General features: G+C 54.6%; 7 protein-coding genes across 7 annotated transcripts; 2 read left to right on the top strand and 5 right to left on the bottom strand.

The window, feature by feature from the left end:
* Nucleotides 1-195: 195 nt before the first annotated feature.
* On the bottom strand, nt 196-2494 carry BDY24DRAFT_77314 (Aldo/keto reductase). Its single transcript, XM_076645123.1, has 11 exons — nt 2278-2494; nt 2107-2150; nt 1900-2030; nt 1715-1825; nt 1616-1634; nt 1335-1517; nt 1188-1247; nt 939-1093; nt 785-840; nt 565-668; nt 196-489 (listed from the first exon to the last, which is right to left on the bottom strand). Exons 1-11 carry the CDS (start codon nt 2314-2316, stop codon nt 441-443), a joined length of 951 nt encoding a protein of 316 aa, XP_076495929.1. The 5' UTR covers nt 2317-2494; the 3' UTR covers nt 196-440.
* Nucleotides 2495-3177: 683 nt separating this feature from the next.
* Nucleotides 3178-6189, top strand: BDY24DRAFT_390996 (DNA photolyase, FAD-binding/Cryptochrome). Its single transcript, XM_076640750.1, has 9 exons — nt 3178-3324; nt 3408-3664; nt 3749-3949; nt 4075-4234; nt 4319-4932; nt 5004-5024; nt 5099-5275; nt 5345-5577; nt 5722-6189. Exons 2-9 carry the CDS (start codon nt 3615-3617, stop codon nt 6018-6020), a joined length of 1755 nt encoding a protein of 584 aa, XP_076495928.1. The 5' UTR covers nt 3178-3324; nt 3408-3614; the 3' UTR covers nt 6021-6189.
* Nucleotides 6190-7352: 1163 nt separating this feature from the next.
* On the bottom strand, nt 7353-10345 carry BDY24DRAFT_390989 (kinase-like domain-containing protein). Its single transcript, XM_076640749.1, has 3 exons — nt 9051-10345; nt 8487-8848; nt 7353-8377 (listed from the first exon to the last, which is right to left on the bottom strand). The coding sequence occupies exons 1-3, from the start codon at nt 10161-10163 to the stop codon at nt 7804-7806; spliced, it is 2049 nt and encodes a 682-aa protein (XP_076495927.1). The 5' UTR covers nt 10164-10345; the 3' UTR covers nt 7353-7803.
* A 2578-nt stretch (nt 10346-12923) lies between these two features.
* Nucleotides 12924-15352, top strand: BNA4 (kynurenine 3-monooxygenase; the record flags this gene model as incomplete). Its single annotated transcript, XM_076643491.1, has 9 exons — nt 12924-13041; nt 13132-13233; nt 13314-13377; nt 13517-13834; nt 13936-14101; nt 14191-14210; nt 14332-14606; nt 14687-14873; nt 14956-15352. The coding sequence occupies 9 exons, from the start codon at nt 12924-12926 to the stop codon at nt 15350-15352; spliced, it is 1647 nt and encodes a 548-aa protein (XP_076495926.1).
* BDY24DRAFT_390983 (uncharacterized protein) lies at nt 15322-16253 on the bottom strand. Its single transcript, XM_076640748.1, has 3 exons — nt 15838-16253; nt 15673-15759; nt 15322-15582 (listed from the first exon to the last, which is right to left on the bottom strand). Exons 1-3 carry the CDS (start codon nt 16175-16177, stop codon nt 15524-15526), a joined length of 486 nt encoding a protein of 161 aa, XP_076495925.1. The 5' UTR covers nt 16178-16253; the 3' UTR covers nt 15322-15523.
* A 2169-nt stretch (nt 16254-18422) lies between these two features.
* On the bottom strand, nt 18423-22048 carry GCD6 (translation initiation factor eIF2B catalytic subunit epsilon). The gene is made up of 9 exons (XM_076640747.1): nt 21821-22048; nt 21592-21716; nt 21361-21454; nt 21123-21277; nt 20771-20969; nt 20363-20667; nt 19820-20208; nt 19055-19701; nt 18423-18917 (listed from the first exon to the last, which is right to left on the bottom strand). Exons 1-9 carry the CDS (start codon nt 21944-21946, stop codon nt 18693-18695), a joined length of 2265 nt encoding a protein of 754 aa, XP_076495924.1. The 5' UTR covers nt 21947-22048; the 3' UTR covers nt 18423-18692.
* Nucleotides 22049-22551: 503 nt separating this feature from the next.
* Nucleotides 22552-25019, bottom strand: DUG3 (glutamine amidotransferase subunit DUG3). The gene is made up of 10 exons (XM_076640746.1): nt 24930-25019; nt 24564-24602; nt 24428-24441; nt 24256-24333; nt 23852-24053; nt 23677-23735; nt 23516-23591; nt 23141-23431; nt 22894-23061; nt 22552-22778 (listed from the first exon to the last, which is right to left on the bottom strand). Exons 1-10 carry the CDS (start codon nt 24939-24941, stop codon nt 22569-22571), a joined length of 1149 nt encoding a protein of 382 aa, XP_076495923.1. The 5' UTR covers nt 24942-25019; the 3' UTR covers nt 22552-22568.
* Between the last annotated feature and the right edge of the window lie 2184 nt (nt 25020-27203).

Raw genomic sequence — 27203 nt, 5'->3', positions numbered from 1 at the left:
GTTAACGTAATGTGAAAGAGAAGGGAAGAAGCGCTGAGGGAGGCTGGTCGTTGAAAGATCAACTCGTCCCTTGCGACTTGGTCGAAATCGACACGTCACTCGGAGGAGGAGGAAAGTCGGCTCGAGGTCGTTTCTTCACAGACTTTTCATCCCAGATACTTAACCTTGTAGGCTGATCCCCCAGAGAAAAGAAAAAGAAATCAAAGCGAGAGCCAGCGACTTTTACTCGACTGACTCCCTTCGTCCTGAGCTCGTCGTCGTCCTCTTTTTCCCTCGTTTCCCTCTCCCTCTCACCCCACAGCAACGATATCCCGGAAAGAAAACTTAGATGTCATAATCATGCATCGAAGGCTATGTTAAAAAGTAACGTAACGATTATCTCTCTCCCTCCCTTCTCCCCCTCCTCCTCCTCCTCCATGGACCTCAACGCGTCGAGCTCGTCAAGCGAAAATCCCAAACCTCGAATCGATCGCCACGGGGTTGTTGAACCTTTACCACCCAAAACAAAGTCAGTTTCTTCTTTTCGTTCGTTTCGACGAGAGAAGAAGAGAGAAGGGAACGAACCTGAGACCGAGATCGAGTCCCGAGATCGCCTTGATTTCTTCCGCCGTGAGGTTGAAGTCGACGTGGGTGAGGTTTTCGGTGATGAGGTTTGGGAAGTTTGATTTCTTGTGTGTGAAAGGGGAAGGGGGGGGGGAGGGGGGGTGTTAGACGAGGGAAGAGAACGAGGAGGGAGGGAGAGGAAGAGGGAGAGAGAGAAGAAGAGGAAGAGGGAGGAACGAACCGGAATCACAGCTATCCCCTGTTGAGTAGACCATCTCAGCAGAACCTGAGCTGCAGCTGTTTAGAGTCAACAAGAGACGAAGGATGTAGTTAGCAATCGAATGAAGAAAAAGGGAAGGGAAGATCGAATCCGAATCGACGCGTCCAGCACTCACTCTTCCCATGCGCCTTCGCGATCCCCCCGATCAGAGGGTGTTTGAAAAGACTAGCGGTGTTCTTGTCCCATCCGATTTCGATGAAGGAGGCTGGACCGAAGGAGGAGTAGGCCGTGAGGGCGAGACCGAACTGTTTGGCTAGGTCGACGAGGGGTCTGGGAGAACGACGGGGGTGGGTTGGTAGGAGGGAGGGAGATGGGTTAGCGGGAGAAAGAGGAGAGGAGAAGAGGGAGAGGGAAGGGAACGTACTGCTGGACGAGGTAAGGATGGTGCTCGATCTGGAGGATGGCAGGCAGGACTTTGGCGTATCTGAACAACGAAACGAAACGAAACCGTGAAGCTCGTCAGAACAAAGACTCTTTTTATAGTCTCGGCATCATCCCCACCCACACTAACCTCATCACATCGCAAAGCAGCACCCCAGCAACGTTGGCGAATCCGATATCCCGAGCGAGTCCGAGCTTGTGGACCTCCTCGAGAGCCTGCCAGGTTTCCTGGAAGGGAGTGTTTTGGAGTTTGAACTCGGATTTGCCGTCAAAGGCCCACTCGGGAGGGTAGCGGACGGAAGGGTCGACGTAGCTGTGAAGAAGAAGGAGGGGAGGGGGAGGAGAGGTCAGCGAGGGAGGGAGGGAGGCGACGACGACGCGTCTCGGACGGGAAGGAGAAGGGAGACGTACGCTAGAGCGATCGGGAAATCTGTAGACGAATCGAAATTAAAGAAGAGGCCGTATCAGCTCTTCAAGAAGGAAGAATAGCGTGAGGAACTCTGTACTGACGAATTAGATAAAGGTCGAAGTACTCAAGTCCCCAATCCTTCAGCTGCTTCTTCACCATCGGAAGGACATGCTCCTTCGCGTGGAAAGTGTTCCATAGTTTCGATGTGATGACTGAACAACCAAGGAGAGAGCACATCAGCTTCAAAAAAAGAAGACGACGAAGAGAGAGAGAGAGATGGACGAACACAGATCCTCCCTCTTTACAAGTCCATCCTTAATCGCCCGAGCGACTCCTTCTCCGCATTCCTTCTCGTTCCCGTAGTCGCAGGCTCCATCGAAGAGACGGTAGCCTACTCGAATGGCGTTGTAGATCGTGCTGTAGGGAAAGGAAGAGCGTGAGCAAGAAAGAAGGTCGGGGAGATGGGGAGAGATGGATCGGCGAGAGAACTGACTCGGCTGCGTCCTCTTTGGGGACTTTCCAGGTTCCCATACCGACCTAGTAGAGAGCATCGAGGGCCGAAGAGAGAGGCGAGGGAAGAAGGGAGAGGAAGGAACGAAGAAGGTCAGCTCTCGAAGAAACCAAACTCGTACGAACGAAACGAAACGAAACGAGGACGACTCACGAGAGGCATGAGGTATCCACTTCTGAGTGCGATTGACATGTTCGAAATAGTGTGTTAGTGGTTGTGTGTGTGGTGGTGTTTGTTAGCTGGTCAGAGATGTGGTTGAGGTTTAAAAGAGAAGGAAAGGAAAGGGTCCGGTGTTTCTCCTCGCTCGTTTCCAGGAAGGACGTAGAATGACATATCAGCCAGTCGGGAGGCAGAAGAAAAGGAAGCTCAACCGCAACGGGGGTAAACTCGCTAACCTAGCCGATGTGAGGGAACAGACCAGAACATTGATTCTTTGGTTGTAGTTCGGAGGAGAGGCTGGTTCGAGGTTCGGTCCGCGTCGAGATTGGAGAGGGAGTCGAAGGACGCAGAAGAGAGAAGGTTGGTCCGGATCCGGAGCCGATCTAGAGATGAGATGCGGGACGGTCGGCGAGGTTCCGAAGTGTTTAACGAGCTTGGGGGTGAATCGAGGTCGATTCAGAACGAACGACGAGAGCCGTCGAGGAGGAGAGTCGATGGAGAGGAGTTGTGAGCTCGTTGAACTCGATTTCCTACGAAGGAGATGGGGTCTGAAAGTCGAGAAAAGAAACAGAGTCAGTTGATGGACTTTTTCGTTTCGGCTGTAGAGACAGAGAGGGAGCATGGGCAAAAAGAGGCGAGAGGGAGGGCCCAAGGAGGAGGGAGGGAAGGGAAGTGCGAGCTCACCAATCTTCTTTCCCGTCCTTCTCGATCTGAAGGGTCTTCCCTTCCAGTTAAGAACGCAGAAAGTTCCGAGTCATACGTTGGAAGATACAGCAACCGTGAAGAATCGAAGAATCAACGTGTGGTCCTTGTAGGCCGTGAGAGCGCGTTGAAGTTGGTGGGGAAGGAGAGGAAAGAGAGGAGTCGAGCTCATCTCTTCGGCCTTCCTTCTCAACGACGAGGGTCCTCTCAGGTCAAGGACTAGCTTTCGAGCTCGATTCGACGCTCTGGGTGATTATTGAACTCTGGTGATTTTTTACTCCAAGCGATCAGTCTGTCAGACTTCGCAGGGTTGGGAGAGGGGAAGGGAGGAGAGAGACGGTGAGCTTCGACGTTTCTTCCTCCCTTCCTCTTGCTCCTCTTTGACCGCTCCCGTCACCTTTCGAACCTTTGCGGGATCACAGAATTAATCGACCTCCTTCTTCGGGTCTCCTCTCAAGATACGAAAATCTTCTCGCTGCTGAAAAGTGACATCATTCGTCTCCACAGTTGTTCAACTCGATCTCGCCCGCTTTCAGCCCTCCCTGGTCCCTTCGACTCAAACCACCACTCCCTCCCTTGCTTCCCTCTCGCCTTTTTCTCCACCCACAGCACCCTCGAAACGCACTCAGATGTCTGCTCCTGTCGCCAAAAAGAACGTGGCGATCCTGCTCTTCCGAAAGTGAGCTCCAGCTCTCCCTGCTTCTCGACTCTCGATCCCAAACTCGAGCTCACCGTTGCCTTCCTTCCCCCCCCCCTTTTGCAGCGACCTTCGAATCCACGACAACCCCCTCCTTCAACCTCCCACCAACAAATCTCGCAAGATCACTCACGTCCTGCCGATCTTCGTCTTTGACGAGCGAGTAGTAGAACTCTCGTCCTTGCCTGGGTTCAAGAGGAGCGACGGGTTGGGAGAGGCTAGATCGCGGGTCTTGAAGACTTGGAGATGCGGTGGAAACCGAGTAAAGTGAGTTCGATTATTTCTACCTACCTCTCGTATGCGCTACGAGGCCTTGGGGTTGCTTCTGCCTTCATAGAATCGGCGACGAGCTCGCTGCAGATCGTTGACCGTCTTCTTCTTCGCCCGTTCAGGTTTCTCGCCGAGAGCGTCTTCGACCTCAAAGCCAGCCTTCAAAAGCTCAAGTCGGATCTTCGAATCGACTATGGACTCCCTGAGACAGCTGTCGCCGATCTCGTTCGAGAGATCAGAGCAGCCGGAATGGATGTCGAGGGCGTGTTCGCCGCAAAGGAGGTTCGTCTCTCTTTCGCTTTTCGTCACGTCAAATGAGCTTTGAACAGCGAGCTTACTGGTATCTGCCTTCCTTCTTCTCCCTAGACTACCACCGAGGAAATCACCGTCGAAACTCGTCTCTCCAACGCCCTCTCCAACCTCTCTCCCTCCCTCACTCTCACCCTCCTCCAAGGCTCAAAAACTCTCGTCCACCCCTCGGATCTCCCGTTCAAGATATCTGAAACTCCAGACGTCTTCACTAACTTCCGTAAATCCGTTGAAGGCCTCGGTCCAGACGTGATGATCCGGTCGTGTCTCCCAACTCCCACCTCCCTCCCTCCGTTCCCCTCCCTCCCCGACTCGACCTCTTCCTCGACCTTCTCTCCCCCTTCCACCCTCTCGGATCTCCTCCCGCTACTCCTCAAGCCCTTCTACCCCAACGGAGACGTCCCTCCCTTCCCTCACAAGTCTTCGTCGCATCCCTTCGTCGGAGGTGAGACGTCTGGAATCGAGAGGCTGAAGCACTATTGCGGGAGTCAGAACGAGCGAGCTCCTCTGGGGACTTACAAGCAGACGAGGAATGGTCTCGTAGGAGCAGACTACTCGAGCAAGTTTAGTGCCTGGCTGGGTTTGGGGTGCTTGAGTCCGAGGATGGTTGCCCAGGAGATCAAGGAGTGGGAGAAGAAGTGGACTCCTAGAGGAAATGGAACGAAAGACTCGTGAGTCGCAATTTTGCTTTAAACCTCACCTTGAGTGGCACTGACTGACTCTTCACATTGTCTCTCGTCAGGTACTGGTTGATCTTCGAGCTGTGAGTAAAATGGCTGGGCTTTAGAGACGACTGATATTCAAACTGACGCGTCGCCTTCTTTCTCCTCCTCCAAGTCTTTGGCGTGACTACTTCACCTTCGTCGGCCAAAAGTACGGTTCGACGCTCTTCGACATCGACGGGTTCAACTCTATCACCCATCCCAACGTCAAGGCTCCAACCTGGAAGTACGCTGACGAGCGCGAGGGAGCCGACGCGCTGAAGCGATGGAAGGAGGGTCGAACAGGAGTTCCGTTAGTCCTTTTCCTCGCTCCCCCTCGTTCATCTCTCTCTTTCGCTGACTCTCTTTCTCTCTCTTCCAGCTTTATCGACGCCAACATGAACGAGCTTCGCCTTACCGGATTCCAGAGCAACCGAGGAAGGCAGAACGTGGCGTGCTACCTCACCAAGGATCTCTTCGTCGATTGGAGAGCGGGAGCGGAGACGTTCGAGGAGGAGCTCGTCGACTACGATACGAGCTCGAACTGGGGAAACTGGCAGTACGGAGCTGGAGTTGGAACGGACCCGAGAGACAACCGTTACTTCAATCCTATCAGTGAGTCTCGATCAGACGGAGGAAAGAGGAAGGTGGTCAAACTTCGACGCGTCGTCGTCGTGACGGCTTACATCTTCTTTCCTCCATCCCATTGTCTCGTAACTGACCCTTTCTTTCTTCTCATTCCATTTCCGTCTTTCTCAGAGCAAGCAAAGGACTACGACCCCAATGGAGACTACATCAAGACGTGGATTCCCTCTCTCGCTTCCGTTCCCGCCGAGTTCATTCACCACCCTTGGACGATGCCTCGCTCGAACCCCAACTGGAGCAAGCTGGACGACCTCTACAAGTCGGCACCCAAGGAGGAGAAAGGGAACTGGAAGAGTCACTACTCGAGGAAGGCTGGAGGGCAAGGGAAGACGGGAGGAAACCCAAGCGAGAGAGCGACGAGGGGAGGAGGGGCTGGAGGAGGATCAGCTCGAGGAGGACGAGGAGGTCATTAGATGAGTTAGGCATGTTGTTGTCTGTTCCTCTCGCTTGCTCATCGAAAGTGAGAGCGGATCTCCTTCTCGCGTTCGAGCATTCGGCGTCGTCTCGAAGGCTCAAGTCTTCCAGAAGGCTAGAAGGCTGCCATCTGCCACGGCTACGCCAACGACGCGAGCGTCTCCAGAATGAGGAAGAGAAGCTTCTTAGAGTGGAGGGAGGAGCTGTACGAGCTGCTGAGTGGGGAGGTGGGCGTGCTGCTGGAATCTGAACGCGTCGTCGTATCGACGCCTTCTCTTCTTCGTTGTATCCGGCTGGGTCTCGGCTCATTTTTCACCTCTGTACATGCTTCGATTACCATCTCCCGTTGGTTTACATCTCCTTCTTCTCGATCTCATGCCCCCTCTCCCTCTCTTTCTTCGCTCCTCATATATCCGACGCGTCTCGTCTCATTCTCCTCTCCCTGCCTTTCTTTTCTCCCAGTCTCTCTCTTTCGCCCCACCTCACCTGGATCAAAGCAAGCAGGCAAAAAATCTCAAATCAGATCAAAAAGTACAAGACACGAAGGCCGAAAGCGAAGACTTCGAAACGAAGTCGCGAACGAAACAGAAAATCAGAAAGGGCACGAGAGTCGAGGGGCAAAGAAACCTATACGAACGAGGTGAGAGTCTAAGCTAAGGGGGGGAAAGCCAAGAGGGATGTGTGTATGTTTGTACGGAGAGGGAGGACGTGTTGTGAGACGCTAAGGGAGGAGGAGGGGACGCGTCGAGATGAGAGAGAGAGAGAGAGAGACAGAGAAACGCTGAGGGTAGAGATGAGAAGAAGTGAAGAGCAGAAAGGAAAAGCTACTGGGAGAGGAACAGATGAAGCGAAGCGAGAGATAAGTCGAGAGCTGAACGAAACCGAAATCAAAAACGAAACCGAACCGCAGAAATCAACCAAAGAACCTCTTCTTCGTCTTCTCCTCACTCCCTGCCTCAATCTTCACATGACTATGAACCGTATGAGCCCCGCCGAAGTGCGAACAGCAACTGATGCTCTTCAACCACTCGTCCCCCGTGTCCCACTCCGCTCCGTCGAGACCCTCCAAACCTCTCGGAGGACTGTTCGACACGGGAGGAGTGTTCATCCCACCTCCGCACTCAACTCCTCCGCACTTGCAGACGAGAACGTCGTTCCCTCTTCCTTTGAGGAGGTCCGAGAGAGTGCATCGGATGGAGGGTTCGACGGAGAGCATGGCCATGAGGGCGGGACGCGTTTCTCGAGGGAGGAGGCGGAAGATGGAGTCGACGCCGGTGTTGTCGATGTTGGGGAGAGGAGGGGCGGTGGTGGAGGTTTTTGGGGGGTGAGGGGTGGTGGAAGGAGGAGGGAGAGGAGTGAGGGAAGGGGAGGAAGCTCCGTGGTGGGCCGGGGAGGTAGCTGCTCGAGCTCGAACGGTTCCTGCTGAAGGCTCGTTGACGGTGAGCGTGTTTCCGTTTCCGTTTCCGTTAGGAGTAGGAGGCGAGGGAGTAACGACAAGTCCAATCGTAGCCTTCGAAAGCTGATCTGCGAACTCCTGCTCCTGACGATTCCTTCCTCCTCCTCCAGGCGAAGTCGTAGGAGAAGGAGGACCTCCCGTCGCCGTTCCGGCTGGTGCTCCTCGATGATCCAACTGAGTCACGGCTCTCGAAGCTGGTTCGCTCGTCGTTTCCGATCCCGGTCGATCGAAGGTGAGGACGCTTGGATCCATTTCCTGAGGAGAGGCCATCACGTCGACTCGAAGATCCGCCGGGTTGGGCATCGCCGTCACCTTGAGGGCCATCTTCATCCTGTCCTTCTCCCTCTTCTTTTCCTCGAACAACTTGGCTCGAGTTTCGTCCGAGAGGGAGTCCTCCTCCTCGAGGGAGTTGTGATCCGGTTCTGAGGTGAGGAGACTTGGGTTGGTGGATTGGGAGGAAGGAAGCCAAGCTCCGTTGGACTGGTCGGGGAATCCTCCGACTCCGTTCGGGGTGTTGTTGCTGTCGGAGATGGCGGTGGAGACGGTCGAGAAGGAGGTTTTGGTGAGTTGACGTTGGGGATCGGAGGAGAGGGAGGAGTCGTCGGTGACGTCGAGGATTTGGGAAGGAGGAGCTTGGGAGAGAGGGGAGTGGTGGTAATGGTGGGTTGTTCGAGGAGCGGGAGGAGGTCGAGGAGGTCCACAGAGCTCGGGGTGGGTGTTGACGAAGAGCTGGGAGCAAAGAAGGAAGAGAGAGAGGTGAGCGAGACGCGTTTCGAAATCGAGTTGAGCGAGAGCTCGAACGAAACGCAGTGTGCGGATGAGCTGAAGAGGCGACGATAGTGGGGACATACCTTGAACGAGGGATCCGTCTTGGGGTCGGGGAGCTTCCAGGGGAATCGTCTGAGGAAAAAAGAGAAGCGGAGGTCAGGGAAACGAAGTCGAACTCGAGCCTCTCTCCTCCTGCTCTTCCTTCCCTCCCTCCCACCCAAGCTGAGATCCCCAAACTCACCTCAAAATCATACACAAAAACATCATCCCCAAACTCCACACATCCGTCTTCCTCGGATCGTATTCCTTCCCTCCCAACACCTCCGGCGCCAGGTAGGGATCGCTCCCGACCACTCCTGTCGCCTTGACCTCGTTCTTCCCAGGGTACTGGAACACCGTCGCCGTCCCGAAGTCGATGATCTTGATGATGTTCTGGGACGTCATGACGCAGTTGTCGAGTTTGAGATCTCGATGGGCGAGACCCATTCCGTGGAGGTAGTTGACTCCGTCGACGACCTGCCGGAAGACGCAGTAGATCTCGGGTCGGGTCATCTTGCCGGACATGACGACGGAGAAGAGGTCGTAGGGAGCGTATTCCATGATCTGAAGGAGAGAGAAGAAGGAGATAGGTCAGCGAGGGAGAGGAAGGGTGGGGAGGGAGAGGAATGAAGGAAGGAAGGAGAGATGAGACGAACCTGCGATGCGAACGAACGAAGCGAAGGAGAAGAGGGAAACAAAGTCAGCAAAGTTCGACAGATACTGAGAAACGAGGTTCGAAAGAAAAGAGTAACTGCATGCTGCTAACCTCGTAGTAGTGCCCATGATCGTTCACAATATCCACCGTCTCGATCACGTTGACGTGCCTCAAGGTCACTCCTACACAGAACTCGGCCGTCACTTTCTTCTGGTACTCCTTCTCGCTCTCTCCCAGCCTCTTGGGTCTGAACTCCTTCACCGCGTAGATGACTCCTCCGCTCTTTGACGGACCCTTGATCAACCTGACCGTTCCTCCCGCTCCGGATCCGAGGACTCTTCCCCACTTGCCGTACTTCTTGGAGAGGTGAGCTTGGGTTGCGTGAGCGAGGGAAGGGGAAGGGTTGTGGTGATGGAGGGAGGAAGCGAGGTTGGAGTGAGGAGGGGTTCCTCCGAAGGTAGGGGTGTGAGGTTGGGAGGAGTGAGGTGTGGGAGCTTGGAAGGCAGGGAGACCCGAGGGTTTGAGGAGGGACGAGTTGGGGATGTAAGGAGCTCGAGGAGGTTGAGCTGGAGAGGAGGGTCCTTTGGTCGTGGTTGGGGAGGTAGGAGAGCGAGGTTGTTGACTGTTGTTGACGTGGTCGACGACGGCTGCAGCGACGACGGGAGGCAGAGGCGGTTCTTTGCCTGACGCTCCGATTCCTGCTGAGGAAGGGCTGGCCGATCCTTCTGGGACGGCTTTGTGAGCTACGCTTCCACCGATGCCATCGTGAGCTCCTCCTCCTTGATGAATCGACGGCGCTCTCGAAGGGGTTCCATGCGTTCCCGATCCAGGAGTGACGGCTCCGCTCTCGAGTCCGAGTCCGAGGACGGCGTGATGCTCCTTGTGAGGATGGTTCTCGTGGTGACCGATGTGGTGGTGAAGGAACCGTTTGAGGTCGTGGAGGGGACCTGGGTGGTGCTTCTGGTGACGAGTCGCGTGGGAGGAGGGAGGAGGGGAAGGATGGTGTTGGGAGGAGGACGAGCTCGGACCGAAGAAGCCAGAGTGAGATCTCTCCTTGGGTTGGTGAGGGTGGTTCGTGGAGTTCTCCTTCTCTGATGGCGAGTGAGGTGCTGAAGGAGAGGGAGTGACGAAGGCGGAAGCGGATCGTTTCGAAAAGAATCCAGGTTTCTTGGTCGAGGGAGCGATGGAGGGAGCGTTGGAGTGCATCGGAGAGCTGGCTGGCATTCCCGACGGTCGAGGAGGTTCAGGTCGAAGGAGAGGAGAGGAGGATCCAGGAGAGACGGGAGCCTGAGAGGAGGGAGGAGGAGGTCGTAGAGGAGAGAGAGGAGAGAGAGCGAAGGAGGAGGAGGAGGGATGACGATTGACGAGGAAGGAAGGCGAGGAGGAGGAGGAGGAGGCGGGAGGAGAGGAGAAGGAAGAAGACGAGTTAGAATCTATCTGTAGACGTGAAGGGACGATCATGGGTCTCGAGGAGTATATAGTGAGGAGAAGGTGAAGGGGAGCTCGTATCGAAACTCGTTGGGGGAGAGGGAAGGAAGGAAGACAGGCCTCCTCGGGTCTTTGAAGAGAGAAGGAGGGCGTTGAAGGAAAGGTCGACTCTCCCTCTCTTGCTCTCTGGTCCCTCCCTTCTACCAAGAGAACCAGAGCCCCAATAGGAAGACGGGCCGTCCTTCCCAACCCCATCGAAACAAAGAAAGAAGGAAGAGGCAGAAGACCTTTGCTCCTTCCCTCTGCTCGCCTCTTTGTCGGACCGTCCCGACTCAAACGAAGGACGAGCTCCCAACTCCCTTCCCTTCTCCTCCTCCCTCTCCCTCCCTCCCTTGAAGGAAAAAAAAGCACTAATGAACTCACACTCTTTCCACCGAGAGGTAAAGCTCGTTTAGATTCTGTTGCTGGAGGACTGTGGCTTCTTGATGGCTGGCGGTAGAGAAAGAGAGCAAAGGACAGATCGGTCAGCGACGGTCAACCCTTTCGCCCTTGGCCTCGGTGTATCCCTTCTTTCGCCCTTCCTTCGCTTGGAGAGAGAGAGAGGAAGTGACTAACCTCTAGAGGAGTAGAAGCCTTCATCGTAGAACCGAAGGGCATCTTTCTAGCGAGGAAATTTGTCCGAGAGAGAGAGGCGAGGGGAAGAAGAGCGAGGGAAGGGAGAGGGAGGAGGTTGAAGATGGGCGAGGCGAGTAAGGCGGGATGGGAGCTTGGCCTACTGCTTTGATTTCAGGCGGCCGGGAAAAGTTGGTTCCTTTTCGACGAAGGAGTGGGTAAGAGAAGAGAAGAGAGGAGAGGGTTCGCTGAGGTTGTTGGAGTCGGAGGAGAGAAAGAAGAGGAGAGGGAGCTGAGCAAAACGAAGGGTGCCGAAAACGACTCTGTTTTCTGACCTCATTCTCGGCGAGTCATGCCCGTTCTTTCGCAGGAAAATTCTCTCGTTTCGAGACTTTGGGTCTGTAGAAAGGAAGCTTATCGTTTCGCTTTCGCGTTTCTTCATCTCTTGCGAGCTCATCAAAGCTGCACGTTGAGCTCGAATCAACAACAGAGGAAAAAGGGAAATAAACGCGTCCACTCGACCCAACCTTCGAGCTCACCTCACCTCTTCCCTCTCTTTCACTCACTCAGCAGCTCCGTTTGCTCTCCCACCCTCGACCCGACCGACCGTCTCACTAAGCGAGCATAACCTCTTCGCACGACTCTCGCGTTGTGCAGCAGCTGTTTTTCCTTCTCTTCGTCTGCCCCTCGGCCTGCTCTCAAGTCCCCGAGGCTCGAAAAGTCCGACAAGACGCGTTGGAAGTCTGTCTCCCTCTGGAGATGGGTACAGAAGGGGAAGGAAGAGGGAAGGAATGAGACGGCGGATAGAGCTCAGTGTAGAGAGCTGGGAGGAGGTTGAGGGAGGGGCGAAGAGGGCGAGAGGCAAGGACGGTCGGTTCGTCGACGCGTAAACAACAAATCAAGCTGCCTTTCCGCCCTTGTGTTTGAGGCGGTTGAGCTCGTAGGACAGAAGGAAGTGGGAAAGATTTTCAAACTGTGCGAAAGCACGGGCGTATGAAGCTCGTTGGCAGGAGGGAGGGAAGCTGTGAGCTCGATTCGTTCGCTTTCGGTCCCTCTTCAGGCTCTACACCCTCACTCCCAACCACTTCTTCCCTCAGCTCAAACTTTCTCAGTATCCTAGCACTTACCTCTCTTCGGTGATGGACCCTTATCGCTCATCTCTGTGAACCTCTACACTGGTCGAAACTCCCGAGCCGACTTCCCTCGACAAGCTGTCCTCACTCACTTCTCGAACTCTCCTCCGGTCCCCCAGCATCAAGGACCTAGCTCTCACCTCCACTCTTCGACGACGAGTATCCAACGCTTCCCGAATCTCCCTCCAACCCGTCCAGGTCGTCTCTCATCTCTCAAACCCTCGAAACCACCTTTTCCGCCGCCTCAGCACCCAAATGGTTTCGACGCGTCGAGAAGCCGGTTCCCCAGCTTCAGATCCAGAACGGAGAGGTCTAGCAGAGGAGAAAGTCGAAGGTTGTGAAGGTGGCTTCGAAACGGGCTGGAAAGGTGAAGAGAATGGTGAAGGGTGGGAAGGGAAAGGGTTCCAGGAGGAAGGGAGGCGACGCGACTGTTGTTGGAAGGACTTTGGCTTCTCTTTTTTCTTTGGTTTAGGTTGCTTCTTCGATTCCGGATGCTCTAATTTCAAACTCTTTCTGTTATCAATCTTCGAAGATCTTCCCGGGCTTTGAGACGGAAGGAAGAGCACCAAGAACTAGGGGACTAGCGGACTAGGGACGTCGGATCAAGACAGCTTCAGGCCTCGCGAAGGATCGCCAAGTTTTCAGGCTCCCACTGGCTCGTAAGAATTACTCTTCCAGATCAAGCACATTAGCAGCTCGATTTTTTGACGAGAAAGGAAAAGGAAAGGTGACTCGACTCGTCCGAGGTGACCGATTCGTTGTGCTCCCCCCAACTACTTCGACCACTCCCTCCCTCCCTTTCCTCAAAGCCATGTCTGATCCTTCTCGGAAGAAAGCCATTGTCATTGGAGCAGGACCTGTCGGATGTCTAACTGCTCTTTCGCTCGCCAACAATGGATGGGAGGTAGAGATCTGGGAAGGAAGACCAGGTCAGTTCAGCTTTCGATCCCTTCCCTCTTCGTTCAGCCCTCCCTTCTCGAGGCTGACTCGTTCTGTCACTTCTCTTCCTGCTCGCTCAGACCCCTCCTCGGAGAAGGGGAAGGCTGAACCTACCAGATCTGTGAATCTGGCCATCTCTTCGAGAGGAATAGCAGCTTTAGCGAGCGTTGAACCAGATCTTGGTGAGCTCGACGACTCTTCCTCCTGTCACCTCCCTTCGAGATTGAAGCTCATTCTCTCCTTCCTCCCTTCGCTTCATCAGTCAAGGACTTTATAGATCTCTCCCTACCCATGAAGGGTCGTATGATCTGGGACTTCAGCAACAAGTTCGTAATCTCCTTCTCTCCTTCTCCTTCCTTCTTCTCGCCCGTCCATCTTCTTCCTCCCTCTTCTGCCCGTCCCTTCCCGTTCCCTCCCTTCTTCCTCGCTGACTCGTTTCGTTCAATTCTACTCACTTGTCTACAGACAGAACTCTCAACTCTACGATCCGATTCATGGATCCTGCATCAACTCGATCTCTCGACCTCTCCTGTCCAGCACCATCCTCGACCGCGCTGCTTCTCACCCGCTCATCTCCGTTCGTTTCGAACGAAAGGTCGGAAAGGTCGACTGGAGGACGAGAACCGTCTACCCGGCGGCTCCTTCTGGATCGTCGTCTTCGAAGGGAGAGTCTGGTGGAGGTGGAGGGTGGATCGAGGAAGGGAAGGAGACGGGTTGGGATCTGCTCGTGGGAGGGGATGGAAGCTGGAGTGTCGTGAGGAAGGAGATGATGAGGGTGCAGGCGTGAGTCCATCCTTCTCCTTGCTCTCTTCGTCGGTGGGAAAGGTAGAGGATGACGAGAGCTGATTCTACATGTCTTGCTGATGCTCGTTCGATGGAAACAGAGCGACCTACACTCAAACCCAGATCCCTCACGTTTGGGTCGAGCTAAACCTCCCTCCCGGTCCTCCCAACCTCGAGACGGGAGAGGCTGCGACGTTCTCTATCAGTCCTGAGCATCTCCATATCTGGCCGAGGCACGAGTTCATGCTGATTGCTCTGCCGAACAAGGTCAGTGAAAGCATTGATTCTCGTCGTCCTCGAGCGGTAGGTTCGAGCGCTGACTTCCTCTTGCTCCTTTTTTGCTCGATATCTTGCAGGATAAATCCTTCACCATGACGTTCGTTCCTTCTCATGTCCACCTTACTGGCCTTTCAAACGTCTCCTCGATTGAGCACTCTCTCTCTTTAACTCTTGACCCTCACTGACGCCTTCTTCCTCCCGTGTCTTCTCTCTCCCAGTCTTTACGCTCCAGCAGCTGCGATCGAAGCTCTCTCAACTCGAGAACTCGCCCGAGCCTTCTTCAAGAAGAACTTCTCCCCTCCACTCGCCACCAGTACCTCCTCCTCGGCGCCAGACCCAACACAAGTTGACATCCTCTCTCTGATGGGAGAGGAACGCGTTCTCGACGACTTCATGGCAGCTCGTCGAGGAGCCCTTGTCATCATCTCAGTTGATCCTATCAGCTATCCATCTGGAGGAGGAGTCTTGCTCGGTGATGCTGGTCATTCGATGGGTTAGTCCGCTCTTGCTCCCTCCTGCCCTCGACGCGTCTCGTCTCGCTGACCTCGTTCCGTCTCTTCTTCGATATCCCAGTTCCCTTCTACGGTCAAGGCCTCAACTGTGGACTTGAGGATGTTCGAGTACTCGCCTCAATTCTCGCATCTCACTCGATTACTGGAACGACTGGCTCGACGTCCGATCTCGAAGCAGCGTTGAAGGAGTTTTCGGAGGTCAGGAAGGACGATCTGAAGGCTATCTTGCAGCTCGCTTTGAGCAATTAGTGAGTTCACGTGCTTCGTCAGGTCCTTGCTTTCTCATGAACTCTTCCCTGACGCCTTGTTTTTACGTCGATGTGACCATAGCGACGAAATGAAATCCAAGGTCCTCTCGCCTCTTCACCTCCTTCGTCGCCACCTCGACCACGTCCTCTCCCTCCTCCTTCCACCACCAACCTCTCCGGCGATTCTCTCCTCCCTAGCTTCCTCTCGAGCCCCAACCTCGACCTCAACACCGCCACCAGCCAACCCCTTCCCTCAAGGACGCGTCCAACGCTGGACTTCTCTCTACCACATGGTCACCTTCCGACCTGACGTCGGCTACGCTGAGGCTTTGAGGAGAGAAAACTGGCAGAAGGATCTGGTGACGAAGGTCGTGGAGACGATCGGGTTGGGAGTCGTGGGAGGGTTGGTTTGGGGAGGGTGGTGGGTCGTGAGGAGCGGGAGGGTGGGAGGTGGGCTGGTCGAAAGGTGGAGGAGGTGAGGCGTTGGAGGAGACCAGGCATTTTTCTTTTTCCTTGTGTAGAGGGACGACGACGGATGTTTTATGATGCGCCTGCCTTTCGAGCTTTCTCTGCGTCGAGGCAAAAACGAGTCAAGGGATGTTTGAGGTCTTTGCAGGGGCTGTTGAGAACGAGTATAGGGATGAAGCGAATTAGATAGAGATACAGGTACACGAAGAAAGGGTGCGGTGGGTGCTAGAAAATCCGAGGGCTGAAGAGGAAGGAGAGGGAGAGAACAAGTTCGACGTCAGTCGCGTCGTACCTCCCTTCGCCCCGAAACGAGAGAAAGCAGGCAACTCACGTGATGATACAACGGCCCGATATATGCGAGTAGAATTTGAGCGTAGAAAGTCAATGCAGAGGATGCCGACGTGCTTGGGGTTGACGTCTTGGAGGAGATGGAGAGGGCAAAGCAGAGTCAGCGACGCGACTCGGCCAATGAAAAGAAGAGAGAAGAACAGCTGACCTCGTAGAAGATGAAAGGTAAGTTGACATACCTGATGAGGAGTTCCGATGTGCAGGAAAGGGTGGAAGGTCGGTGATGCAGAAGGAGAGGGACGAGAGGGGATAGCCGATTCAAGAGTAGAAGTCGTCCGAATCCAAGGTCGCCGACGAGGAGGAAGGAGACGAGAGGGTGAGATCGTATGAAGGTTCCGGGTTCTCGACGGTGGGAGCTGGATTGTTGATGGCAGGCGGGGTCGTTCGAGGATAGGAGGTTGAAGAATCCTCGTCGTCCGCCGATTCTCCATCGTTGTTGCTCGGACCCGACGCGGGAGAGGACTTGGTGAGACGAGGTTCGGATACATCGTCGTGGAGCTCGATGACGTGGTTCTCGAGGCCGAAGATGTTGCTCGAAGGAGGAGGAGGAGGAGGAGGAGGACCTCCACCTGAGGTGGATTTTACGACGGCCGAGGTTTGCTGCGAGAAGGAAGGGGAAAAGTCGAAGGTCAGCTCATAAATATAGACAAAGAAGGATAGCAGAAAGCAGCTGAGCTACTCACATAAACATTTTCGGGAACGACTTCAAACGAAACCCGACCCTTCCTCTTGTTCACCTCGTCCGACCAAACCTCGTCCATCGCCCAACCCGAAACCAACCAATCCAGCATGTACCGAGCGTGATTCTCCGACCTCACTCGAAGAACCAGCTTCTCGAAGAGGGGAGAGACGAAGAGCTGATCGGCTAGCGATCTCTCTTCGTCCTCGAACTCTCCTCCCAGAACCTGTTCGACGACGCGTCTCGCCATGTCCTGGGCGTAGACGAAGTTCTCGCACGGCGGCCAATGATCCAGAAGGTCGAAGGTGACTGAGAAGGGAAGGATCCTGTCAAGCCTACGCGCGAAGATGGCTTTGGAGAGGAATCCGACGGGGGCGACGTTGGTGAAGGAGAGGGAGACGAGGTTTAGCCACGGTGCTCCTTCGAGGTCGATTCGAGCGAGGGCTGGTCGAGAGGAGAGAGGGGATTTCGTTTGGGTTTGGATGGGAGAGGGAAGGGAGAAGATCTCGCATGCGACTGGGTCGAGAGATCCGAAGATCGAGGTCCAAGGGAAGTCCAGTCCTGCGAGGCATCCGACGACGAGTGTCTCGAGTTTGAGCGGTCCTCGAGATACGGGAAGACGCTCGGTTCTGGGGATGAAGGGTGATGCCCAGACGATTTGATCCATTCCTGGTTGGGCCATGAGGAAGGTGATGGTCTTGATCTGATGGAGGTCGAGATAGTTCTTCAACTGATCTTGTGCAGTCGATTCGGGCTGCCATAGGAACGAGGAATGAGGAGGAGGAGGAGGCGTGGTGAGCTCGTCTCTTTCTCTCTGCTCCCTTCTTCTTCCCCTCTTGAACGCAGAAGACTCCAAGACTCACTCTTTGGCATAAGAGGAGATCCCATTGGTGTTTCCCAATGACAATGTCTCTGTAGAGAAGGGGGGATGCGAGCTCGAGGAAGGCGAGGGAAACCAAGCAAGCTCGTCCGAGGGATTCCTGATCCATGCGCTTGAGGATCTCATGATGTAGCTCGAGAGGAAGGCGAGGAAGGGTCCTTGATTGGGTCTTCGTTGACGGAGGAACGCATGGAAGAGCGACGAGAGCTGTTCCTTTGGCTTGAGAAAGGGAGGAGGAGAGCATAGCTCGTTCGACGAAGGTGGTGGTTGAGAGGGGAACGAGAGAGAGCAACGGAAAGGGTTGACTTCCGGAGGGCTGCGATGTTTCGGAAGCAGAATTGTTGGCTGCCGGAGAGTTGGAGGGCGAGGCCGAGGAGAAAGATGGAGCAAAGTATAGAATTGAGGGAGAGAGGAGCTCGTAACGGTTAGAGGGAGGAAGAGGTCGAGCTCACGAACTTGTCCCTTTCCTTCCTCCCTCCCCCCTCCTTCTCTGCCTCCTCTCAACTCTACCCGCTCTTCTTAAACCCTTTTTTCTATGGATCCTACTGCTTCCTCCTTCGCTGCTGCCCTGGGTTGCGACGAGGCTGAATACTACCTCCAGCGCTTTGCCCTTCGCCCAAAGCTCGAGGCCTTCAGAGCTCAACATCTTCCTTCCGCTCAACTTCCAGCAGAGCTCGAGGAACTAGAAGAGAAGCGATTCAACTCAGAGCTTTCGCTGAGCCTATGTCCTCGTATACCTAGCGTGCGGGGTTAGCAGAATGAGGTCCTTGTGCTCGATGCTGACTCTCTGTGGGTCGTTCGTTTTCTGACCTTCAGCTCGGGAGGCTCAGGCGACGAAGGAGATATAGTTGTAAGTATTTCGGTCTACATTTGACACTTCTGGGATCGGCAGATAGTAGACGAGAGCTCGTGTGTGGCTTTTGATTTCTCAAAACGAGCGAAGGAGGAGCTCTTTGAGGTCGAGGAGAGAAAGACGCTCAGCTCCCTCTCCGACGTGCTTGTGCTACATAGCCCTTTTTCAACCTTTTCCCTTCGACGTTTCAGACCTACATACCTATCCCTTCTCGCCTACTTCTTATCTTCTCCTCGTCTGTCTCTACATTTTTGCCCGCGCCACGTTTTTATCTTTTCGCTTCTTCAGTCGACTGCGAACTCGAGTTATGCTATGATCCTCCTCCTCCTCCTCGCTTCGCGTCGCGTCCGTTTTTCGTTCTTTCATTCTGCTTCCGAGACACTGACGCATCTTGAACCATTTCGTTTCTGCTGTGGCTTTCCTTATGAAAGATTAGCTCTGAGCCGATGTAGAAGAAGGAGTGCAAGATCTAGGCGACGAGGAGCTCCAGCAAGAATGGACGACGCGTCTTCTTCCTCCTCGCCGTTCGATCTCCTTTCCTCTTCCTTTCACTCTCTTCCGCTCCCACACACAGGAACGTCGAGTGGGAACTCATCGATCACTCTCCTCCTCACTGCTACCCTCCTCGTTCTCTACCGCCTGCTCTACGAACGGCCTCGCCTGGAGTACGAGCGCCTCCATCTCCGCTCCTTCCCTCGATCCGAGATGCTTGTACCAGGCGACGAGATCCGAAGCTTCGACGACGTCGGCGTTGTAGAGTGCTGAGAGGAAGGCTCCGTAGTAGGGTTGGAGGGATTTGGTTGAGATGCAGTGTTTCTGGAAGCGAAGCGAAGGAGGGAGAAGGGAGAGAAGAGGTCAGCGACGCGTCTCGAATCGAACTCGAGGAGGTCAAGAAACAAGGGCCGACGTGTAGAAGAAGAGTTGGCAGGGGAAAGAGGGGTCCGATAACTCACCTGCAAGAACTGCAACGTCTCGACCTTCTCCTCTTCGACCTCTGCGAACTTCGACAACAGCGGCCCCCACTGCTCGAACAGCTCCTCGGCCTTGACCTTCACCACTCCCTTCCCAGCTCCTTGCTCCACTCCTTCCACCTTCGAAACCAAGTAACCCAACACCACGTCCCTCACAATCCCTGGTCCAACGTTCGTCGTCGCCCTAGCCGACTTGATCTGCAACGCTGCGAAATCGATCGACTCGGTATCGACCTCTCCTCCCTTCTCGAACGCGTGATCCAACGTAGCGATACACTCCGACCTAAAGCCAGGTTGATCTCCGACCTCGAGAGCGAGAGTGAGTCCTGCTCCCTGCGATGGGGAGAGCGGCGAGAGATGAGAGGTAGGAAGAGCTGCTTGAGAGGAGGTTGCGGATTGGGTAGGGGACGAAGGAGGTGTGGATTCTTGGGAGAGGACGGAGATGGTTCCAGAGGAGTCGGAGAGGCAGAGGGAGGAGGTTGAGCGACCGAGTTGGAGGAGCCGTTTGTTGGGTGCTGATTCGAGGAGATCTTCTTCTGAGTCGGAATCCGAATCGTTGTCGGAGTCGTGTCCTTCTTCCGGCCAGATAAAACCGAGGGAGTTGGTTCCAAGGATGGTGGATCGTTGTTCTGAAGAGAAGGGGAAGTGAAAATGGGATGGGAGAAAGAAGAACAAAGTGAGCGGACGCGTCGAGCGAAAGTCGAAGCGAGACGTCGAGCATCGACTAAAAAGAGAGAATGAACTCACCAGCAGTCAACCCATCAACGTCCTCATCCTCATCCGTCGTATCGTCCTCGTCCTCCTCGTCGCTCTCCTCTCCATCCTCTCGATAAGGCTTCCTCCCAACCCTCGTGAACTCGTCCATCCTCGCTCCCTCCCCGATCGTCACTCCATCTCCAATCAGGCACCCTCGTCCAACGACGCTTCCCTTCCCAACTCTCACTCCCTTTCCGATAACAGCGTGCGAGATCGTGCATCCCTCCTCGATGACGGCGTCGTCCCAGACGTAGGAATCGGTGATGGTGCAGGAAGGGTGGATGGTGACGTTTCGACCGATAATGGAGGAGCGGATGGAGGTAGAGGAGTGGATGTGGGACTGAGATCCAATGAGGGTGTTGGGTCCGATGGTACATGTTCTGAGAAGAGGGAGATGAGACGAAGAGCAGAGGAGAGAAAGTGAGCCTGAGCGTCGCGTCGATTTTCCCTCCTTCGAATCTCGACCCCTACCATCTTCCCCATTGTAGCACACCGCCACGACCGCCATGCCCAAACAAAAAAAAGTCGACTCACCGACTCAGCACCGTACTCCTCGTCACGTAAACTCCCATCCTTCTCAGCTCGTAGCCCTCCTTCTTCCCCTCCCACATCCCACTCCCGGGCAGATTCCCGTCGGGAACCAAAGGCCACGTTCTCCGACTCAACACGTCCCTCGAGACAGCATCGTAGCTGAGCGTATCCGAGACTCTCGCAGCGTATCCGGATCCAGCGAAGTGAACGTGAATGGTCGAGGAGAGGAGGTCGGATTGGAGGATTCCAGGAAGGAAGTCGTGCCGAATGGACTGGTAGTCAAAGTTCTCGGTGAAGAGGTCGAGGACCTGTCGTAACGAACGAGGCGAACCGAGTGGAACATAGAACAAGAAAAAGTCAGACACCGGCGTCGAGGAAGAAGGGGGCGACGCCACGAAACCGACGACTCACGTCGACCGAGCAGACGTCGATTCCACAATCGATGAGATCGTTCCTCAGCTCGATCTCTTCCTCTCCCCACTTGGGATCGAAGATCTTCCCAGGGATGTTGAGTCTCTTCTTCCTAGGCTTGGCTCCGATGGGTTCGTGGTGGAGGAGCTTGTTCTCTGGCGACGGGGAGAGGGCGAAGAGGGAGGAGGAGGCGATGGGTCTGGCAAGGGAAGGAAGGTCACGGGAGAAGAGGAAAATATAAAGTCAGCGTCGACGAGGAAGTACGTAGTAGGAAGGGGATGTATATAGTGGTGGGGAGCTCGACGAAGGTGCAGACGGCGAGGGAGGGGAGGAAGGGAAACCCAAAGCTCACCTCAATCTCGTTCCCAACCCGTTCTCCTTGACCACCAGAGTCATGATGGCATTCTTGGAGATCTTCCTTCGTTCTCGATGAGCCTCTACTGCTTCCTCGAGGTTGAGGTTCGATACGACGTCTCCGGAGAGAAGGATAAAGTCGGATTTGATGACCTGAAGAAGGAAGGGAAAGAGCGAGCTCTCGTTCAGCTTTGATCTTCTCTCGTCGACGAGCTTGAACGGAAGCGAAAACTCACCTTTTGAGAGTCCAGAATACGAAGGGCGTCTCCTACGGATAGGGCTGAGGTTGAAATGATAGTGGTGATGTGAAGGGAGGAGGGTGGACGAGATCTTTTGGAGGCGAAGGAGAACAAAAGGAAGGAGAAGGAGAGGAGGACGGTCAGCTTTAAAACAGAGCCGAGCACAACTCCGAGGATCTAGTAGAAGCTGAGAAGGAACACAGATGGATAAACGAGACCTGTACTCACTCGATATAAGCCTTGACCTTCTCAGCCTTGGTGGTACAGAAGACGATGACCTCCTTGACTCCAGCGCTCGCCAAACTCTCGAGAGTCCATTCCAGAAGAGGCACGTTTGCTAGGGGAAGAAGGCACTACGAGAGGGAAGAAGGAAGATGGGAGAGTCAGCTGTTGTGGGGACATATACATAGAGCGAGCTGCTTTCGAAGAGCGAAGGGGAGGAGAAGATCAAGCTCACCCTGGGAGTGTCGAGCGTGAGAGGTTGGAATCTCTGGTTGTAGGAATCTGCGAGAACGACAGCTTGAAGGACTTCATCGGGCTTGTCGAGTTGCTCCTTGGGAGGAGGAGGAGCCTTGGGAGCCATAGTTGGAGGCAAGAAGGGAGTGAGGGTTGGCGGAAAGAAGGACACGAGAGCGCAGGTCGTCGTCGTCGAGTCAGTTTCAAGAGCTTCCTTGACGACGGTAGATATAGAAAGGAGCGAGATTTACTTGCATTCATCTTTGGAGCATAACAAGCGAGGCGAACTCCCTTCTTTTTTTCTCAGCAAGGTCGATCCCAGACTCGGGAGGAGAGCAGAGGGCGAAAGGCGGGCTGAAGACACGTCGCCCTCGACCACGACTTCCCTATGACATCCTTCCCTCGAACACTCAAGAAACTTGCAAATCCAGGATCCTCACCGTCGACGAAGCTTGTTCCAATGCCGATGCAAAGTTCATCGTCCAAGCGCTTCGCAAAAAATCGGTTGACTCGACGCGTCGTGACGTCTCCCCTTCTCTCGTTCAGAAGAGACGAGATCAAGTCCGGTCCAAGTACTCGCAGCTCTTGCTACCTTCTCTCGTTAGAGCATAACACCGAGAATGATACAACCTACGCACGAAAAGCCTACACTCCCTCTCTCTCTCCTCTCTCCTCTCCTCCCTCCTCTCCTCCTCTCCTCCGTCCTCCCTCCCACGCTCTTTCCCACCCCCACCCCCCTCTCTACAACCCTAGCTCCTCGAAAACTCCCCACCAACCGGAATCATCAGGAGATTCAGCCTCGGCGTCACCACAACCATCGTGTTGTTTGGGATTTCCATCCAGTCGCTTCGTTCGAAGGTTAGCGGTTCCGAGGCAATGAGGACGAGAGGGTCTGGTCGAAGAGAGGAGTGGGACATCCGGTAGGTTGGGGAGGTGGAGGAGGAGGTCGTTGATTCGGACTGTGCGAGGGAAGAGAGGAGGGGAGAGGAAGAAGGGGAGGGGGGAGGGAGTGAGTCAGGCTGGAGGGACGAGAGAGCGAGAAGGAATGGTAGAGCGGGAGAGAAAGCGACTCACAAAACTCGTCCCCGTCGAGAAGAAGAGACTTGCCGCTTCCTCCGTCTTTGAATCGATGTATCGAACGGCGACGACGCTCTCCCCGTCCGTTACGCAGAAGTTCATGAGCGAACGTTCCTCAGCTCCGACTGCCTGGGTGAAGGTGTTGAGGGCGTTGATCGTTTGAAGCTGAGTGAAGGAAGGAAGCGAGGACGAGACGGAGTCAGTAAGGCGAGGAAGAAGAAAGTGAGAAGAGCGAGAGTCCTACCATGGCAGTCTGAAGCATCAGAGGAGTGAAAGGGGAGGAGGTCGAGCTCGAACTCGGTGAGTTGAGAGCGGTAGGCGTTGAAGTTGAGGACTTGGAAGATGAGTCGGTGAAGTTGGGTGACGATGTTGCTTGAGGGAAGAGGAGGTGCGAAGGGAGGAAGGACAGGAAGAGGGCGAACGACCATTCGGAGTCGGTCGAGCCTTGAGGGAAGAGGAATAACTTCTCAGGCAGAGACTCCTGAAGCCGACGACGAATCTTGGAGAAGGAGGCGATTCCTCCGTTGTGCATCCACTGGAGAGATATCGAAGAGAAAGGAGGGAACGAGTCAGTTGAGAAGAGGAGGAGAGACGCGTCGAGATGGAAACGAGAACGAACCATGAGACGACCGAACGAGAAAGGATGACAGTTCTGTTCCGAGAGAGCTCCAGACGTTGAGGCTCGGACGTGAGCACTATGAAACGAACGAAGAAGAGGAAGGAAGGGTCAGTGACGAGGAGGAACGAAACGAAACGACGCGACCCTCTTCGCAAACTCACAAGATCAAAGGCGACCGGATCTTCTCCGCCAGCCTCGAAAGATTCTCGTTGTTCCAGGCCTAGGTCCATACCGACACAGTCCACTAAGATCTATCAGCATCTCTTCTCCATCTCGCACCACTTCTTTTCGTCTTCTCCCTCCCTCCCTTCTTCAGACCAACTCTGCAAGACTCACCGGCACGACCGAGTTGAAAATGCAAGGCTTAACCCTCTCCTCCTCCTCCATCTCCAGTTCCTGCTCCCTCCTCCGCCTCCTCTTGTCACTGCATCCAGAGCACCCAGTCTGATCCTCGTCGTCGTTGCTTTCTTCGTCGGACGAAGCAGGAGGTGTCGAAGGAGGGGATCCGTTCGGGGATTCGTACCAGCCTACGCCAAATCTGCATCATGGGAAAGAGGTTGGAGAGTCAGTTCGTTGAGTTTCAAGTTGAGAAGGGAGGAAAAGTGCAAGGATGAGAGGAGGAGGGAAGGAAGGAGTATTGAGCTTGAGCTCGCCTTCCCTCCTTCTCCCTCCCTTTGACCTCGTCCCTCTCCCTCCCCAATCATCTCCCCCGCCCGCTTCTCTTCTGACATGCGACTCACCCATCAGCATTCATCCCACCCCTCGACAAATCTATCCTCAACTTGGAAGCGTACGACTGTTTGATAATGCTGTGAGCTCTGTTTCGCCGAAGGAGGAGAGCCAAACGTGAAGATCTTCAGGCGTTCGTTTCCTTCGACTGCGCACACCTCTACAGAAGGAAGATGGACCAACGGTCTTGTTAAGAGCTGAGGCGAAGGCAAGGCAGAGGAAGGAGGACGGAGGAAGGGAGGGCGTGAGCTTCGGGTCGAGCTCAACCAAACTCGGGTCGATGAGGACGAGCAAGAGCGAGGGGGAGAGAGGGACGTACGTGAGCCAGCAGAATGGGGTCTTTTCCTTTGTATACCACCTGCGATAAGGAGCGAAATGCCAGTCAGACTTAAAGTCCTGTGAGGAGAGCAGCAGCAGGAAGGGAAAGGAGAGGGGATGACGAGCTCGAGCTCAGAGGAAGGAGGTGACTCGACGACGGAAGCTCTCCCACTTCCCCCTCCTCTCTTTTAGGACAACACTGATCCTCAACAAGAGCACTAGCATTCGGTGGAGACTCTGAGCTCTGGTCTTTGAGCGACGACGAGAGCTCGCTCGGTCACTGGATGCTCCTGGCCTGTCTCCTCCCCTCCCTTCATCGCCTCCCACTCCCTCCCTCCCTGTTCCCTTTTTCCGGCCGTGGACTCACTAATCGACACATTCTCTCTCTCCGTGTTCTTTTTCTAGTTTTGGTGTTGGTGGGTGAGCCTGGGGTGGGTTCGAAGGTGAGCGTTTGGGAGGACAAAAGGAAGGGAAGGTTGAGCTCGAGCTCGTGCTTTCAAGATCAGCGCAGTTGATTTGGTCCTCGTTGTTTTTGGTTTGTTTTTTGTTCGCTGAGGAAAGTGGAGTAGCGCAGAGCAGATCTGTCAAACTTTCGGGAGAGAGAACAAGGCGAGCATGGGAGGGAGGGCAGAGAACAGCTTGATGAAATGAGATGAGGGCAAAAACGCGTCGTGATGCCAACTTCTCCCTCGGTCAGATCACAGAAAGACATCGTATCAAGGAACCAGATCCAGCTGCTGGGTAGCACCAGGGTCCACAAGCTCTGTTACCGATGCGCCGATGAAGACGAGAATCCAGCTTCAGCTTCTGAGTCTCGACGACGGCCAGCAGAAAGACAATCGGACTCACGCGTCTCCCTCTCCTTCAACCCCTTCCCGAAGCCTCGCAGAACAACAGCAGTCATTACCAAGTTCCCTATCAGAAGGACCGTGGCGACGGCGAACTGGTAGAACTGGGATGGAAGCGGGAAGAGCAGGTTAACGAGGGAGTGGGGAGAAGACGCGTCAAAAGAGCACGAACGATTTTCCACTCATTCGAGAAGGCTCCACCCCGGGCGACGGCTGTTGATGAGAATATGGAAAGAGTTCAGTCAGATGTAGACCTGGACGGGGGAAAGGAGGAGGACTCGGGACTCACAAGTCTCACTCAACTCAGCAGTGATCTCCGAAGTCCATCGAAGGAGGGGAGAGAAGATCCCGATCGTCGTGAGGTGGAGAGCTAGACTAGCTACCTAAAAGTGTGAGAGGATAGTCAGCTCAACTACTCTGTTTGAGCGACACGACGAAGAAAGGAGAGTTCGACTGACCTGCAACCCGATCGACGCGCAAACCAACGGTTTCTTCTCTTGCCTCACTCCGAGCCTCAACAGGAACAGAGCTCCGAAGAAGGAGACGACTGCGAAGATGGCGGGAATGAGGATCCTGAGTGATTCAGGAGCGAGATAAGGAACCGATTCCATTCCGCTGAAGAAAGGGACCCAGTCCACGAGGACGACGAGAGTCGAGGTGAAGGTGACGAGAACGAAGACGCCAGAGAACTGTGGGTAAAACAGGACCTAGAGTCAGTTTTGGACGACGATCGAGCATGAAGATACGAGAAAACGGAAGGGAAAGGGGAAGGAAAAGGAAAGAGAAGGGGGATCAACTCACGAAAGAGGTCGCTCGAAGGATCAAGACGCGTTGGAGAAGATTTCCGAGAGTGATGTCTGCCGAAGACTTCTTGTACGCAGTCCATCCGAGTTCCTTGTAGAGTCGAAAGGCGGACCAGTCGGAGCCGAAGTGGAAGCTGGGGAACGAAGAAAAACGGGGACACGTTAGTAGTTGCGTTTTGTTTCTTCGTCGTCCGCAAATGTTCAACTCACCATATGTCGATGACAGGAACAGCCCATAACATCTTTCGGACGGTATCCATTTCAGGTCCGTTGTGGTTAGCCAAGAGGTAGCCTCGTTGACCAGCCTCGATGACTGCAAAGAGAAAAAGGTGAAAGGACGCGTCGCCAGGCCATCAGTCGTCTTCTTGTCCCTCGAGCACGGACCGAGAACCCAAAGAGTGAGAATGCACTGACACCCTCCTACGACGAGGTAGACGTTGAAAAGAAGAACAGCGACGACTGCGATGAGATTTTGAGTGACGATGGAGAAGTAAGCTGCTCCGAGGAGGACGAGTCTAGCGAAACAGCCGAGACGAACGAGGTCAGCTTCCGGTGTCTCTTCTTCACCCGCTTTCCATCCCCCTGTTCACAAAGATGCATGTAAAAGACACTACCCACTCGCAAACAATCGACTGAGCCTGAAGAAGGTACCCCGTGTAGTAGAGCGATTCCTCGATTGATCTCGAGTTCGAGTCGAGGCCAGACTCCTGTGTCTCTGCGGCGCGAGCTTGAAGCCTCATCGCAGCCGACAGCATCGAAGTCGTGACCAAGACGAAGCCGGCGATGTACAGGAGGAACATCTGCGGAGAAAGAAACAGAGGAAGGAGGGACGGAAGAGTGAAGAAGGAGGGCGATGTGAGCTGGAGCTCGATCGATTCGTTCGACGCGACGGAGTGAGGAAAGGAGGACCCACTCGAGCTGAGAACGTCCAGACTGAGCCCTGCCTGGGAGGACCCGTAGCATGGTCAAGGTCGTGGAGATTCGTCCCGT

Source organism: Mrakia frigida (genome assembly GCF_051309035.1).
Source record: "Mrakia frigida strain ATCC 22029 unplaced genomic scaffold BDY24scaffold_18, whole genome shotgun sequence".
In the NCBI taxonomy this organism is placed as follows: Eukaryota; Fungi; Basidiomycota; class Tremellomycetes; order Cystofilobasidiales; family Mrakiaceae; genus Mrakia; species Mrakia frigida.
This window is presented reverse-complemented; position numbering and strand designations above follow the sequence as displayed.

Bases quoted from the DNA above. Each gene is read 5' to 3' on its own strand.
- BDY24DRAFT_390989 (XM_076640749.1), bottom strand. From the start codon at position 10,163: ATGCCAGCCAGCTCTCCGATGCACTCCAACGCTCCCTCCATCGCTCCC. The intron at 8,849-9,050 runs GTTAGCAGCATG...TCTCTCCTTCAG, and splicing joins ATCATGGGCACTACTACGAG to ATCATGGAATACGCTCCCTA. The intron at 8,378-8,486 runs GTGAGTTTGGGG...TTTTTTCCTCAG, and splicing joins TTTTTGTGTATGATTTTGAG to ACGATTCCCCTGGAAGCTCC.
- BDY24DRAFT_390996 (XM_076640750.1), top strand. From the start codon at position 3,615: ATGTCTGCTCCTGTCGCCAAAAAGAACGTGGCGATCCTGCTCTTCCGA. The intron at 3,950-4,074 runs GTGAGTTCGATT...TCGCCCGTTCAG, and splicing joins TGCGGTGGAAACCGAGTAAA to GTTTCTCGCCGAGAGCGTCT. The intron at 4,933-5,003 runs GTGAGTCGCAAT...GTCTCTCGTCAG, and splicing joins GGAAATGGAACGAAAGACTC to GTACTGGTTGATCTTCGAGC.
- GCD6 (XM_076640747.1), bottom strand. From the start codon at position 21,946: ATGGCTCCCAAGGCTCCTCCTCCTCCCAAGGAGCAACTCGACAAGCCC. The intron at 21,717-21,820 runs GTGAGCTTGATC...TCCCTCTCGTAG, and splicing joins TCACGCTCGACACTCCCAGG to TGCCTTCTTCCCCTAGCAAA. The intron at 20,970-21,122 runs GTGAGCTTTGGG...TTCCCTTGCCAG, and splicing joins GGGTTGGGAACGAGATTGAG to ACCCATCGCCTCCTCCTCCC.
- BDY24DRAFT_390983 (XM_076640748.1), bottom strand. From the start codon at position 16,177: ATGTATCCGAACCTCGTCTCACCAAGTCCTCTCCCGCGTCGGGTCCGA. The intron at 15,760-15,837 runs GTCAGCTGTTCT...ATCTCCTCCAAG, and splicing joins TACCTTTCATCTTCTACGAG to ACGTCAACCCCAAGCACGTC. The intron at 15,583-15,672 runs GTGAGTTGCCTG...CTTCCTCTTCAG, and splicing joins TCGGGCCGTTGTATCATCAC to CCCTCGGATTTTCTAGCACC.
- BDY24DRAFT_77314 (XM_076645123.1), bottom strand. From the start codon at position 2,316: ATGTCAATCGCACTCAGAAGTGGATACCTCATGCCTCTC. The intron at 1,826-1,899 runs GTTCGTCCATCT...TTGGTTGTTCAG, and splicing joins TGTAAAGAGGGAGGATCTGT to TCATCACATCGAAACTATGG. The intron at 1,094-1,187 runs GTACGTTCCCTT...TCGTTCTCCCAG, and splicing joins CATCCTTACCTCGTCCAGCA to ACCCCTCGTCGACCTAGCCA.
- DUG3 (XM_076640746.1), bottom strand. The intron at 24,054-24,255 runs GTGAGTCGCATG...CCCATGATGCAG, and splicing joins GGTGGGATGAATGCTGATGG to ATTTGGCGTAGGCTGGTACG. The intron at 23,592-23,676 runs GTGAGTTTGCGA...TTCGTTTCATAG, and splicing joins ATCCGGTCGCCTTTGATCTT to TGCTCACGTCCGAGCCTCAA.